Source organism: Mandrillus leucophaeus, unplaced genomic scaffold (assembly GCF_000951045.1).
Source record: "Mandrillus leucophaeus isolate KB7577 unplaced genomic scaffold, Mleu.le_1.0 Scaffold64, whole genome shotgun sequence".
Lineage (NCBI taxonomy): Eukaryota > Metazoa > Chordata > Mammalia > Primates > Cercopithecidae > Mandrillus > Mandrillus leucophaeus.
The window spans coordinates 2,106,002-2,120,421 of NW_012106919.1; the positions used below are offsets into that span (position 1 = coordinate 2,106,002).

Sequence of the window (14,420 nt, forward strand, 5' to 3'; positions counted from 1 at the left end):
GAAAGAATGGTCAGTTACATAAGTCTATCATTAACCTCTTCCTTCATGTATTCTAAGCAGTGCCTGACTTGATTATTAAAACCAACCATAATGGCGGGGTGCGGTGGCTCATGCCTGTAATTCCAGCACTTTGGGAGGCTTTTCTGTTAACATTTCCTCATCTTTCTAAGCAAAAGTGTGTGTGAGGGGATGGTGGTGAGGGGCATACTGCACTGATGATTAGACTTATTATACTGTGAACCATTTCCCAGAGAGGGTAAAACCCAGACATTTAGCTTTTTCATACACATATGCAACCAATATCCAGTTTATCAATCTGAGATTTATTACAATAAGCCATTTGTTCATATGGAAATATTAAATGGTTTTTAACCATTTATTTTACCATCATCCTTTCATTAATACAATACATAGTTTTGTACAAACTATGCATTTATGTTGGCTAGTTAAGACACTTCATAGATTTGGGTATAACATGGTAATATGATATGATTTATGTTACCATGACCTGCAATTGTTCAACCTATCAGTTTCTTGAATACTTTTCCTGCTTTGACTTGGGAGCCTGTTTCAGAGTGTGTACTCACGAACAGTCCCATGCCTTTTCAGGCACTGCAACTACCTAAGAACTGTCTATATTCCCTCTGTGTTACAGAGAAAAAGAAAAGCAGGTGCTTTATGCATACATCTATTTTCCCAAAGCAGCCACTGAAGCCGTGTTAACTGAAATAAAACTTTAAAGGCAGTCAATCTTCAAATGGAGTAAAGGACAACAGACTAGATCAGAAAGCACAGTTGCTTCCAGTGTTGACCTGCAACACAGAGATGATAAGCTGATTAATAAGGAGAGACTAAGAGTAGGCTTATGTTGAGCTTTAGTGTTGGTTCTGTTACCAAAACCGATCCTGAATAAATCCCTTAAGCATTTATCTTCAGTGGGAAAAAGTCAGGGTTGTACGGGTAATCAAACATTTAGTTCCAGCTTTGAGCCAGTTATAGGCATACCTTAAAGATACTACAGTAGGTTCAGTTCCAGACCATGGCAATAAAGCGTGTCACACATCTTTTTTACGTTTCTCATTGTATATGAGTTATGTTTACACTGTATCCAGTAGCTTTTTTTTTTTTGAGACAGAGTCTTGCTCTGTTGCCCAGGCTGGAATTCAGTGGCGCAATCTCAGCTCACTGCAACCTCCACCTCCTGGGTTCAAGCGATTCTCCTGCCTCAGCCTCCCGAGTAGCTGGGACTACAGGAGTCCACCACCACGCTTGGCTAATTTTTTTTTTTTTGAGATGAGTCTTGCTCTGTCACCCAGGCTGGAGTACAGTAGCGCGATCTCGGCTTGCTGCAAGCTCCGCCTTGCGGGTTCACGCCATTCTCCTGCCTCAGCCTCCCTGAGTAGCTGGGATTACAGGCATCCGCCACCACGCCCGGCTAATTTTTTTGTATTTTTAGTAGAGACGGGGTTTCATCATGTTGGCCAGGATGGTCTCGATCTCCTGACCGTGTGATCCACCCGCCTCGGCCCCCCAAAGTGCCGGGATTACAGGCATGAGCCACTGCACCTGGCCTAATCCTCATTTTTATAGAGGGGAAGAGAGGAGAGGTACACAGAGATTATCGACTTGGGTCCGAAGAAAATTAGAGTCGAACCTGAGGCCAAGCCTGCCAACACTCTCAGCAGCAGTTTTCTCCTCGAACAGTCCTCCTCTATCTGCCATGATGCCCAGGCATACAAAGGGAGTTTTTCATTGTTTCCTTAAGGTTAAATGCTCTGGATGCTCTCAGTTCAAATAAGATGGTTTTAAAATTCCCCTCCTCCTTGCCTTACAGCAAAGAAGAGAAAAGGAGAAATTCAAATGAAAATAAATCATATACCCAAATATCAAGGCTCACAAGCTGGATGATTTAATTCAATCAATTTAGCAAGGCCCAAAATGAAACCTGGTAATGAAAATGAAGACACAGCAATATTTTCCTGAAGAAAATAGACATTTGGAAGAATAAATATTTTCTTAAAAAATGTTTATTTGGAAAAGTCAGCCTCTTACACAAGGTTTTGTATCTATGCTTTTAACTCTGTCAATTACAGTGGTATTTTAAATGCATTGAATATAATTCATTGAATATCTATATCTTTCTGCCTCGATTTAAGTGATATTAGGTTAAAAAAATATTTACAGTTTTCATTCTGGTCCACCTTCCCTCCTTATCCTTATACTGAATCAATTTCTCTAATTTTCAGGTAAGTGAAAGGGGTCACGAAATTTCTAGGTTTGTGTGGAGAGTAAGAATGCATCCAACAATTCAACAACGATTTTCTGTAAGGCCTTCTCTGAAAAAAGAGAAAGAATTACTTATTAAAACTAAGCACACTTAGCAACTTCTTCCCCAATCCTATCTTTATTCGTTTGTCTGGTGCCAAATTTTTCTGGCCCTTTTTAATTTGCAAACATTAAAAAATAAAATTAAAAAAAAAAACAAACAAAAAAACAAAAAAACCAGCACAACAAAACACCAAACACACACATATCTTATGCATAGCACTAAGCTGGAAGCAGATATAAATGGGACCACTGTGAATCAAAGGGGAAAAATTCCAGGAAAAAAAAATTCCAATAGCTTCACAGTTTAACTGAGGTTTTGGAAAAACTTAAGTGAATTCAGCTGATGTTTGAAATATCTGTCTACATTTAATTAGGTGTGTTGTATTTACCAAGGAGGCACAAATATGTAGTTTTGTAGATTTTAATACTAACTTTTCCAGTGAGAAAAATAATACCAGGTGATTTCAAAAAGGGCAGTGATCTATAAACACTCAAAATGCATCTTTGAACAGGGGAGCAAAAATAGCTAATTTAATGAAAACAAACCTTAAGCACTGCACTTGGCTTCTAATAAGCATCTCAAGAAAAGGTACCTGAGAGGGGTTGACAAGTACACTGTGTCTAGAACAGCCAAGATGTTGCCAAAGTTTTATGCTTTGAATTTCCTAAATATGTAGCTAGCAGAAACATATGCCAGAAATCTACTGATGCTAGGAAAATATTTGTCAGCATTTTATAAAATCTCTAATTTTCAACCAATATTTCTGTTCATAAATCTTCCAGTGAAAATGTCTGAAATATATTACATGTAACAATGAAGCAAGATTAATTTTAAATTTTGGATTTGCCTCAAACAAGCTAGTTGTTATTTTCCTTTTAACACAACACTCGAAATAGATGAATTCAGCAAAAATGGTTTAAGAAGTTAAGGCTCTCTAGAGTTCTAATGACTAAAACTTAAGGCACATATTATAATCTTTATGACACTATTAAAAGCGAAGATTAAAACAAAACAAAACAAAACCTACTTCTTTCCCGCATCTTTTGCTACCAATCACTCCCTCCTCAAAGCATATGTCATTTTAAATTCAGGCTATTGGTAAGGAGTCAAACAAAAATCCCACCAATGAACAACTGGTATGATTTCCACACAAATGTCTACTATTTGCATTGAGCACCACTGGTAGATTACAGGCCAGTAGAATATTTTCAGATATCCTGGGTCATCAACTGCTCAATTTTACCCTTCAGCCCCATGGATTCAGACTGGACTGTCCTCCTCCTTGGGCCCTTCTTCTGTGTCTTTCTGGTCCGGAGAGTCTGCTGCTTTGGTAACTTCCTTTGGCTTTCCAGCAACATCTATACTGGTCTCTTCCTCTTTACTTTCCTTTTTCTGCTCGTTTGCTTTCTGTTCTTTTGCCAAAAGTCGATAATTGATGCCCATGCCAATGAAGAGATAGATACCGGAAATAATTAGGACGATGCCACATGCCCAGTATGTGTATTTGTAGTCTCCATACATGTCACTGAGCCGACCTAAATATGTAAAATGACAAAACAGTTATGTTTCTAAGAGTAAACAGGTTTTTTTCTTCCCCAAGCAAAGCTTAAGGATCCATTCAGAAACATGTCAATCCAATCTTTAAAGAGTCCCAAAATGATGAATTAGTATAAGGAATTGCTGAAAATTAGCTGATCCTCTGTTTATAATGCCTCATGGATTTTAAGTGGCCTTTGCATCTTCTGTTATTTTTAGTAACTTGAAAATAGTTAACTCTCGGCAAACTGGAAACGGAAGAGACGCAGTGATCACCTAGAGTCAATTCTCTTAACACACTATAGAAATAAGCGTTGCTGAAAGAGGCCTGGGAGTCTTGTCCAAGGCCATAGTGCTGTCCCATTTACCCACGCCAATCCTCTTTCTCAGCATTTCCCAAAGAGTATTCCTGTGAACACTTGTCCAGTGCTAAAAATTTAAAAGCAATATCTTACACCCATTCTAAGTGCTTAATCCTTACAACAGGCAGATTCTATTATCATCCTCACTGGACAGATTTAAAAACTAAATTACAAAGATGTTAGCTAATTTGTCCATGGTCACAAAACTAATAAGTGAAATGACTTGGCTTTAAACATAGAAAGTCTGACTCTGAAGTCTGCACCCTTAAGCATGTGCTACAAGGACACTGCTTTAATGTTTCAAAAGTCAAATGAATGGGTAAATGGCATATTATTTTCTCATAAAGGATTTGTGAAGTCTGGTAGTAAAGAATCCTATTTAACTTGATGTTTCCAAATTTTATTTTGGTTATGTAACTTCCATTACTGTAAAATTTATTAGCGTCTCATTGAACTGGTATTTTCTGGGAAAATTCTACCCTACACTTAAACAGGACTTAATACAACCAATTTAAATATGATTCCATATGGCTTTCTAACTCACTGCATCATTCATTAACAATATTTTTTTAGCCTTTATCATATACCAGGCACTGGCTCAGCTAGGCCCTGAGGATAAGGGTGAACAGAGGAGTTAACATCCACAGTTCAGTGGACAAGAGAGATGTTAATCAAGTAACTACACAAACTGTGACAAGTACTACCAGGGGAGTTTGAAAGAAGTGGGGTCAAGAAAGCTTTCCTTAAAGTGCCAACTAAGCTGGGATTTGCAGGATAAGAATTATCTAGGAGAAAGGGGATGGGAATTAGATCTAAGCAGAGAACTGCAGTGCAAAGGCACAATGGTAGGACAGAGCATGGTGTGTGAGGTGAAAGAAGGGCCAGGTTGCTGGGGCACAGAAAGCAGGAGGCCAGTGGTAGAAATGAGGCTGGAGGGACAGGTGGGGCCAGTCCATGCAGTGCCTTGCAAGCCACATTAGGGAATTTGCTTTTCACCCTGAAAGTAAGGGGAAGCAACTGGAGAGTTTTAAGAAATCTTGAAGAGTTCTGAACTGGAGACTTCAAGGAGACTGAAGAATAGCTGGAACTGATACAGGTAGACCAGTTAGGAGGTTACAGTTAGGAGCAGCCCAAACAGGAGACAAGAGCTTTGGATAAGGGTAGTAGTTGTGATGGAGAAAAATGGGCAGATGAGAAAAAGACTTAGAGCATAAAAACTGATAGAACTTAGTAACTCACTGGGTATGAGATGGAAGAAGACTGATCTCAAAAGGCAGCTATGGATCTTCTGTTATAACTCACTCACTCCCCAAATCAAAATTCCTAAAGTATGAGTCACATCCAGAAGGAAGGTCAAATTATTTTTTCACTACGTGTTATCTATTGAGCTATATTTATTTGAAAGACCAAGTATTCAATAACCTTCAGGAATAGTTCCCAAGTTATAATTAGTTTACTAGCTGTATGATCTTAGCCAAGTTACTTCACCTTTTGAAGCCCCTGTTCACTTACAAAATGGGGACTAAAACGGTCCTACCTCACATGGACTTGTGAAATACAACAGGAGATACAAAATGATAAGGACTGTCTCTGGTACACTGTGAGCTTACATGGTAGCTATTATTATACTATTGCTACTGAAATAAACTTTTGTTTTTTTGTTTTTTGTTTTTTTTTGCTTTTTGTGTGTTTTTTAAAAACTTATGGGCCAGGCGCGGTGGCTCACGCCTATAATCCCAGCACTTTGGGAGGCTGAGGTGGGTGGATCACTTGAGGTTAGGAGTTCGAGACCAGCCTGGCCAACATGGTGAAACCCTGCCTCTACTAAAAATACAAAAATTAATTGGGCATGGTGGTGGGTGCCTGTAATCCCAGCTACTCAGGACGATGAGGCAGGAGAATCGCTTGAACCCAGGAGGCAGAGGTTGCAGTGAGCTGAGATCGTGCCATTGCGCTCTAGCCTGGGCCACAAGACCAAGACTCTGTCTTAAAAAAAAAAAAAAAATTATGTGAAATATACTCCATTTTTAAAATGAAATAATCACTAGTGCTTTAAAGATTGAGTTGTTTTTCTACATGCTTTTCTACACTAAGCACATCAGTTTTGTGATCAGAAAAAAATGTATTTTAGGCCAGGCGTAGTGGCTCACACCCGTTACCCAGCACTTTGGGAGGCCGAGGCAAGTGGATCATTTGAGGTCAGGAGTTAGAGACCAGCCTGGCCAACATGGCGAAAACCCGTCTCTATTAAAAATATAAAAATTGGCCAGCATGGTGGCATGCACCTGTAATCCCAGCTACCGGGAGGCTGAAGCAGGGGAACTGCTTGAACCCGGGAGGCGGAGGTTGCAGTGAGCTGAGATGGTGCCACTGCACTCCAGCCTGGGTAACACAGCAAGACTCTGTCTCAAAAAAACAAAAAAACACTGACATTTGTAACAATATTTGATCCTCCTTTTGGCTTGATGGTTCCATTTAATTAGATTCTATATTTGAGCAATTATCCTGTGCCAAGCATTGTCCCAGCACCAAGGGTACAGAAACGAGAAAGATTTATTCTTACCCAAATAGCTCACTAATGTTTGCTTTCTGTCAGCTTTCCCATCTTATATGCTTGTTTTGTAACAGAGCCACATTAGTAGGGAGACATACTGTACCTAAAAGTGGTGGCCCCAGGAGGACAGGACAGCATTCCACAATGGTCACCAATCCCACAGCGCTGGAGAACCTCTGGGGTCCAACAAGGTCCATCAGTGTTTCAAACAATACGGAGCTGAGCCACCCAAAGGCAAATCCAAAGAATCCCGCATAGACACAGAATCCAACATAGGTAGTGGATAAAGGTGCTAGCATATGACACACTCCATTTGCAACAATAGAAGCCGCAAAGAAATACTGAATTCGAGGTCTTATTGGCTTTGTGTTGGCTACAAGTCCCATAGATGGTCTGGCTACCATGTCAACAAAAGCCAGAATGGAAAGAAGGAAGGCAGACTTCTCACTAGAATAATGCTGACTCTTCCCATAACTACTAAGAAACACTAAAGGTGCAAAGAGTCCAAAAAACATGATCACATTTCCAGAGAGGTATAGCAAAAAGCCTCTGTGGGTGAATAGGGTTAAGTCCAGGAACTGATTAATTGTTTGGAAGACTGATCGTTTCTCCCGTTTAGGGTGTCTTCCAATAAGATCCGTATTTGCATCATGCAGACCTTTTTTTACACCAGATTTTTCAGCTTTCTGAAGGGATGCTTTAGACTTATCTTTCCCTGCCTTGGTTGGTTTGGGCCCGATTGGTCGCATGAGGGCTCCAGCGACACAGCAGTTTAGTAGCAAGCCTCCAAGAATTAGAAAGCTTCCTCTCCATCCAAAGATACCAAAGAAAACCTGATTGAGGGGGGCCAGAGTACAGAGGAACACAGGGCTGCCTGCCATGGCCAGTCCGTTGGCCAATGGTCGCCTTTTGTAGAAATACTTGCCAATCATGGTTAGAGCTGGATTCAAGTTGAAGGCAAGCCCAAGACCTGTGAAAAGGGAAAAATAAATAAATAAATAAATAATAAGAGGTATAAATAATGGAAAGAATAGGATATAAATCCTCATTGTTAGAGAACATGTTATGTAGTGGTTTAAAGTATGAGTTCTAAAACAGACAAGGGTTCAAATCTCAGTATCAGTGCTTACTGGCTGCATAATCTCAGACATGTATACCCTCCTATGACTGCTTCCTAATATGTAAAACGGGCAAAGGGTACTGTTGTGAGGAAGAAAAATTTGTTAAGCACTTAGTACCCACTGCCCAGCAGGTAGTAAGCACTCAATACATGTTATTTTTATTATGTTGTTATTATTTGAAGGTGAATAATTGTCTATTTTGTCCAATCTAACAAAATCACCTTAAGGACTATTATGACCATATAAGATCATTAAGCTGACAGTAGAGATAAAACAAATTTACACTAGAAAATACATAAGGCCAGGTGCAGTGGCTCATGTCTATAATCCCAGTGCTTTGGGAAGCCAAGGTGGCAGGATTGATTAAGGCCATGAGTTCAAGACCAACCTGGGCAACATAGCAAGACCTGTCTCTACAAAAAGTAATTCGAAAATTAGCCTGGTATGGCAGTGTGTGCCTGTAGTCCTAGCTACTTGGGCGGCTAAAGCTGGAGTATCACTTGAGCCTAGAAGTTTGAGGCTACAGTGAGCTATGATCACATAACTGCACTCCAGCCTGGGCTACAGAGCAAGAACCTGTCTCAAAAACAAAAAAGAAAGAAATAACATACAGTACAAAATGATCCCTTCCAATATAGCACCAAAACTTAAAAACAGGCATTTCCTAAGGCTCCAATTGTGAAACTTTCCTGAGAGATTAGAGAATTTAAAATACATACAAAGTTTTGGGAAAATAAAACATAACATTGTTAAGATGTCAAAGCTCCTGAAATGAATGTACTAACTTAATGCAATCCAATGCAAATGTCAGTGAATTTTACTTTCAGATTAAGGTAAAATGATTCTAAAGGATACTTAGAGAACAAATACAGAGCTACTAGGAAATTTTTGGTGGTGCAGAGGAAAAAGTGGGACCAACCAGAACATATTATTTAAATGGCTTTACAAAAGCTACAATCATTAGAGCAGTGTGGCTCTGTTTCACGTATCAGTAAAAATTGATCAGTGCAAGTGCAGAAACACTACAGAAAGTCCAGGAACAGAGTTGAAATATACAGAAACATTTGATGTAAGATAAAGTAGCATTTTAAATTAATTCAACAAACAGTGAAATTATTCAATAAATAGTGCTAGCAGAAGAAATGTTCAAAGAACTTCCTGACCTCATAGCAAACCATTCTTACATTTGTTAATAAGCTCTAGGGTCTATGATCCCTTACATTTTCACAAATCTGGTTCCCTGTTGTTATGCAGGTCTCTACTTAAAGTTGATTGTTCAGTGAGCCCTTACCTTCATTGCTTGCCCAGTTCTTCCCTGTCACAACACTCAGTTAAAGGTTTTATACAGTATTTATCACTGCCTGATATTTTTCTCATTTATTCATATATTTATGAGTTGTACTGTCTGTCTCCTCCTATTAAAGAGCTTAACTGCCTGACTTGTTGCTCTATCTCTATAGCACCTAAAATGGATCCTAACACACATACAGTTGTTGCTCAATAAGTATTTCATAAATAAATTAATAAATGAGCAAATGAACCAACTGATTAACCATGTGGGAACAAATACAGTTGTATTGCTTTTTTCTCATCTTATGTCAGATATTTTCATTCATTCAGAATTTTTAAATGTAGCTGGGCGCAGTGGCTCATGTCTGTAATTCCAGCATGTTGGGAGGCCGAGGTGGGTGGATCACCTGAGGTCAAGAGTTTGAGACCAGCCTGGCCAACAAAGTGAAACCCCGTCTCTACTAAAAATACAAAAATTAGCTGGGTGTGGTAGCGAGCGCCTGTAATCCCGGCTATTTGGGAGGCTGAGGCAGGAGAATCGGTTGAACCCAGGAGGCGGAGACTGCAGTGAGCCGAGATCACGCCATTGCACTTTAGCCTGGCAGTAAGAGTGTCTCAAAAACAACAACGACAACAAAAAACAACAAAAAAACAGATTTTCAAATATAAAAACTAAAGTGCCCTAAACAAAAGTGGACAAATATTTTCATAATCTTGGAGTAGAAAACAACTTTCTCAGGATGCTATACGAGATGGAAACCATAAAATACTTTTTGAATACACAAAAATTTTAGATGTTTAATAATGGGAAAACATTGGAAAAGATTGAATTTAAAAATACTTTTTAACAAAATTCAACATCCAAAAATTAATCAGGAGGCTGGGTGCAGTGACTCACGCCTGTAATCCCAGCACTTTGGGAGGCCGAGGCAGGTGGATCACGAGGTCAGGAGATCGAGACCATCCTGGCTAACTCTACTAAAAAAAAAAAAATACAAAAAATTAGCCAGGCGTGGTGGCAGGTACCTGTAGTCCCAGCTACTTGGGAGGCTGAGGCAGGAGAATGGCGTGAACCTGGGAGGCGGAGCTTGCAGTGAGCCGAGATCGCTCCACTGCACTCCAGCCTGGGCGACAGAGTGAGACTGTCTCAAAAAAAAAAAAAAAAAAAAAGAAAGAAAATAAGGGTTAATACCAAGAGATATTGTTCTCACCTGTTAAATTGGCAATTTTTTTTTTTTAAAAAAAGACAATATCCCATTGTTGACAAAAGGGATAATCTTGGAATCTCTGATATACTGTAGTGGGACAATAAGTGAGTATAACTTTTTTAGAGGACAATTTAGCATACATATATTAAAACAAACACACAGCAGTTCCTTTTCTACAAATTTATACTAAGAATATATTCATGTTCACAAAAGAATTTCAACCTAATACTGACAAAAACAATTTGTCAACAATTAAGAGATCAAATAAAATTATGTTATGTATGAGATTAAAATTGTTATGTATCAAAACATTTAACAACATGGAAAAATGTTCATCATATATTGTTAAGTGGAAAAAAAACTGGTTACAAAATATTATATATAATTTGATCCTTTTTTGCTCTAAAAAAAGGTGTATCTGTGCATAGGAAAACACATGGAAGGATATATATAGAAATGTTAATGATATTCTTTGGATTGTGAGGTTATGGGTAACTTTTATTAATTATGTTCATCAACAGTTCATTATCTTCATTTAGTGATTTTTAAAATGGGGGAGGAATTATCAAGCATATCCTCTACCCCTCAGAAACGTTATGTGGACATTCTATCAAATAGCCACTCTCGCACTGAGTTGCCACACACATTGTATCTACCACTACTGTCTATTCTTAGGACAAGGAATGCAATCATTCTTTCAATTCATTTACTCATTCAACAAACAATAAATATCCATCATATAATGGCAATTTCTTTAAAAGTTTGCTTTTCTAGTACTTTTATCTGTAGTTCTTCAAAATGATAATCAAGTCATTTCTATAAGAAAATAATTTCACTTCAGAGATCTGAAAGATGAATGCAGGTAAATACAAAATAGCCAGCAAAAAACTAATGCTTCCAAATGAATCAGTAGTAACTCACCTCCAACAAATCCAATACAGAAGTACAGTTCCTGTACAGTGTTACAGAAAGAAGCTGCAATCAAGCCACAGCCTGACAAGCAGCCACCAATAATCATGACTATACGACTTCCATATTTATTCACCAGGATACTGCTGATAGGACCTAAAAGATAACCAAAAATGTAGTAATATAAAGGAAACTGCTCCCTCACATCTATACAAGTATGAATGATAACGAATGACAAATCCTCCAAAATAAACAAGCAGCAATGATAAGAATACTGTTTTCTGTAATTATTTCTGAGTCATATGTGTACTAAAATAAAGATGTTAGAAAACATAATTGTGCAGGTTCTAAATCTAAAAATACTGGATGGAATTTTACTAAAATACAAAAGACCTGAAGTTATCCTTAATCTTTCTCTTTTAAGGCAGGGCAGGCTGAAAACACCTTGGCAATGGATGTTCACAAGGTTCTTGATTTATCTAGGATATGATTAACATATATGTAGAAAGTGGCTGGGCGCAATAGCTCACGCTTGTAATCCCAACACTTTGGGAGGCTGAGGCAGGTGGATCACCCAAGGTCAGGAGTTGAAGACCAGCCTGGCCAACATGGTGAAACCCCGTCTTGACTAAAAATACAAAAATTAGCCAGGCATGGTGCCGTGTGCCTGTAATCCCAGCTATTCGGGAGGCTGAGGCAGGAGAACGGCTTGAACCTGGGAGGTGGAGGTTGCAGTGAGCCAAGATCCTGCCATTGCACTTCAGTCAGCCTGGGCAACAGAGTGAGACTCTGTCTCAACAAACAAACAAACAAACAAAACAAAAACATGTATGTAGAAAGTATGTTCTAAATTTCAGACACACACACTGATAGGAGACATATAAATGCATCTAAATACATTTTAGAGTACTTGTATATTATCATAAATGTGGTTTGTGTTTTTTTTTTTGAGACGGAGTCTCGTTCTGTTGCCCAGGCTGGAGTGCAGTGGCACGATCTCGGCTTACTGCAAGCTCTGCCTCCCACGTTCATGCCATTCTCTTGCCTCAGCCTCTTGAAAGACAGGGTGAGAGTGGTGGCTCATGCCTGTAATCCCAGCACTTTGGGAGGCCAAGGTGGGTGGATCACCTGAGGTCAGGAATTTGAGACCAGCCTGATCAACATGGAGAAACCTTGTCACTACTAAAACCACAAAATTAGTTGGGCGTGGAGGTGCATGCCTACAATCCCAGCTACTTGAGAGGCTGAGACAGGAGAATCACTTGAATCTGGGAAGCGGAGGTTGTGGTGAGATTGCGCCATTGCAACTCTCGCCTGAGCAACAGGAGCAAAACTCCATCTCAAAAAAAAAAAAAAAAAAAAAAGGTGGACTGAGGGAGTTTGTCTTCCCTTCTGTCACATGAGGACACAGACATAAGGCACCATCACTACTTATTTAGTCTGCTGGAACTTTGATCTTGGACTTCCCAGCCTCCACTGTGATCAATACTTTGTTACAGCAGCCTGGGCAAACTAAGATAATCAGTTCATGAATTAGATCACAGCTAATTTGAAAATAATTTGAGCCAAGAATGGGGGCTCACATCTATAAACCCAGAACTTTGGGAGACCAAGGCAGGCAGATCACTTGAGTCCAGGAGTTCAAAACCAGCCTGGGCAACAAGGCGAAACCCTGTCTCTACCAAAAATAAAAAAGTTTGCCAGGTGTGGTGGTACACACCTGTAGTCCCAGCTACTCCAGAAGCTGAGGTGGGTGGATTGCTTGAGCCCGGACGGCAGAGGTTGCAATGAGCAGAGATTGTGCCATTGTACTCAGCCTGGGCAAGACAGCAATACTCTGTCTCAAAAAGAAAAGAAAGAAATAAAATAATTTGAATTTAAAGCTTATGTAAGATGAAAAAATTACATACTGAAAGAATACTTATAAAATATTTTTAGACTGGGCACAGTGGCTCACACCTGCAATCCCAGCACTTTGGGAGGCTGAGGTGGGTGGATAACCTGAGGTCAGGAGATTCTGAGACAAGCCTGGTCAACATCATCACTACTAAAAATACAAAAACTAGCCAGGCGTAGTGGTACACGCCTGCAGTCCCAGCTACTCAGGAGGCTGAGGCAGAAGAATTGCTTGAACCCAGGAGGCAGAAGTTGCAGTGAGCAGAGATCACGCCACTATAGTCTAGCCTGGTCAACAGAGTGAGACTCTGTCTCCAAAAAACAAAAACAAAAACAAAAAAAAACAAAACGAAACAACAAGAACAACAACAAAATATATATAGAGTCATAAGACTTTGTACAGCCAGAATAACAAAGATAAATACCAGGCCAGGCACGGTGGCTCATGCCTGTAATCCCAGCACTCTGGGAGGCCAAGGTGGGCAGATTGTTTGAGCCTAGGAGTTCAAGACCAGCCTGGGCAACACTGCGACAACCCATCTCTACAAAAAATACAAAAATTAGCCGAGCGCGGTGGTGCAAGCCTGTAGTCTTAGCTACTTGGCAGGGTGAAGGGGGAGGATCGATCGCCTGAGCCCAGGGAGGCTGAGGCTACAGTTAGTGGTGATTGTGCCACTGTACTCCAGCCTGAGTGACAGAGTGAGAAACGCTGTCTCAAAATAAATAAATAAATAAATAATAAAAAAGACCAGCTTGGGCCATAGAGTGAGACCCCATCTCTACTTAACAAAAATAAAAAATTAGCTGAGCATAGTAGTAGGGCCAACTGCTACTGGGGAGGCTGAGGCAGACATGATCATGCCACTGTACTCCAGCCTGGTCAATACATTGAGACCCTGTGTCAAAAAAAAAAAAGAAAAAAGATCCCACAAAACAAAGATCAATATCACCACACTGCTGACTTTGTGAGGTAGAAGTTAATACTGCAGAAGTTAAAGTTTTTGAAATATTTAAAATTCCAAACCACAAGTGTTAAGGTGACCCTTGTGGAACTTAAAATATGTAAATTTCTACTTTCATGTTTTAAAAAAAGGAAAAACAAACCAAAAGCAGGCAGGTAACATCTCCTCCCCACAAAATATACTTTAATAACCATCACTGTATATCTCTGACCCAAAGCACTAAAAAAGAAAACAAAACCAACCATATCTCAAA

General features: G+C 39.5%; 1 protein-coding gene across 3 annotated transcripts in view; it reads right to left on the reverse strand.

The window, feature by feature from the left end:
* Nucleotides 1-2,011: 2,011 nt before the first annotated feature.
* SLC16A1 (solute carrier family 16 (monocarboxylate transporter), member 1) overlaps nt 2,012-14,420 on the reverse strand; it is a 40,902-nt gene continuing 28,493 nt past the window's right edge. For 2 of the 3 annotated variants that reach the window (XM_012000764.1, XM_012000765.1), the window contains exons 3-5: nt 11,322-11,465; nt 6,885-7,751; nt 2,012-3,864 (exon numbers count right to left, since the gene is read on the reverse strand). In XM_012000764.1, the coding sequence (XP_011856154.1) occupies nt 3,590-3,864; nt 6,885-7,751; nt 11,322-11,465 (1,286 nt within the window). In that variant the 3' untranslated portion in view covers nt 2,012-3,589. Of the gene's footprint in view, nt 3,865-5,895; nt 7,752-11,321; nt 11,466-14,420 lie in introns of those variants that run through there. The other variant, XM_012000766.1, reaches the window with a different exon arrangement.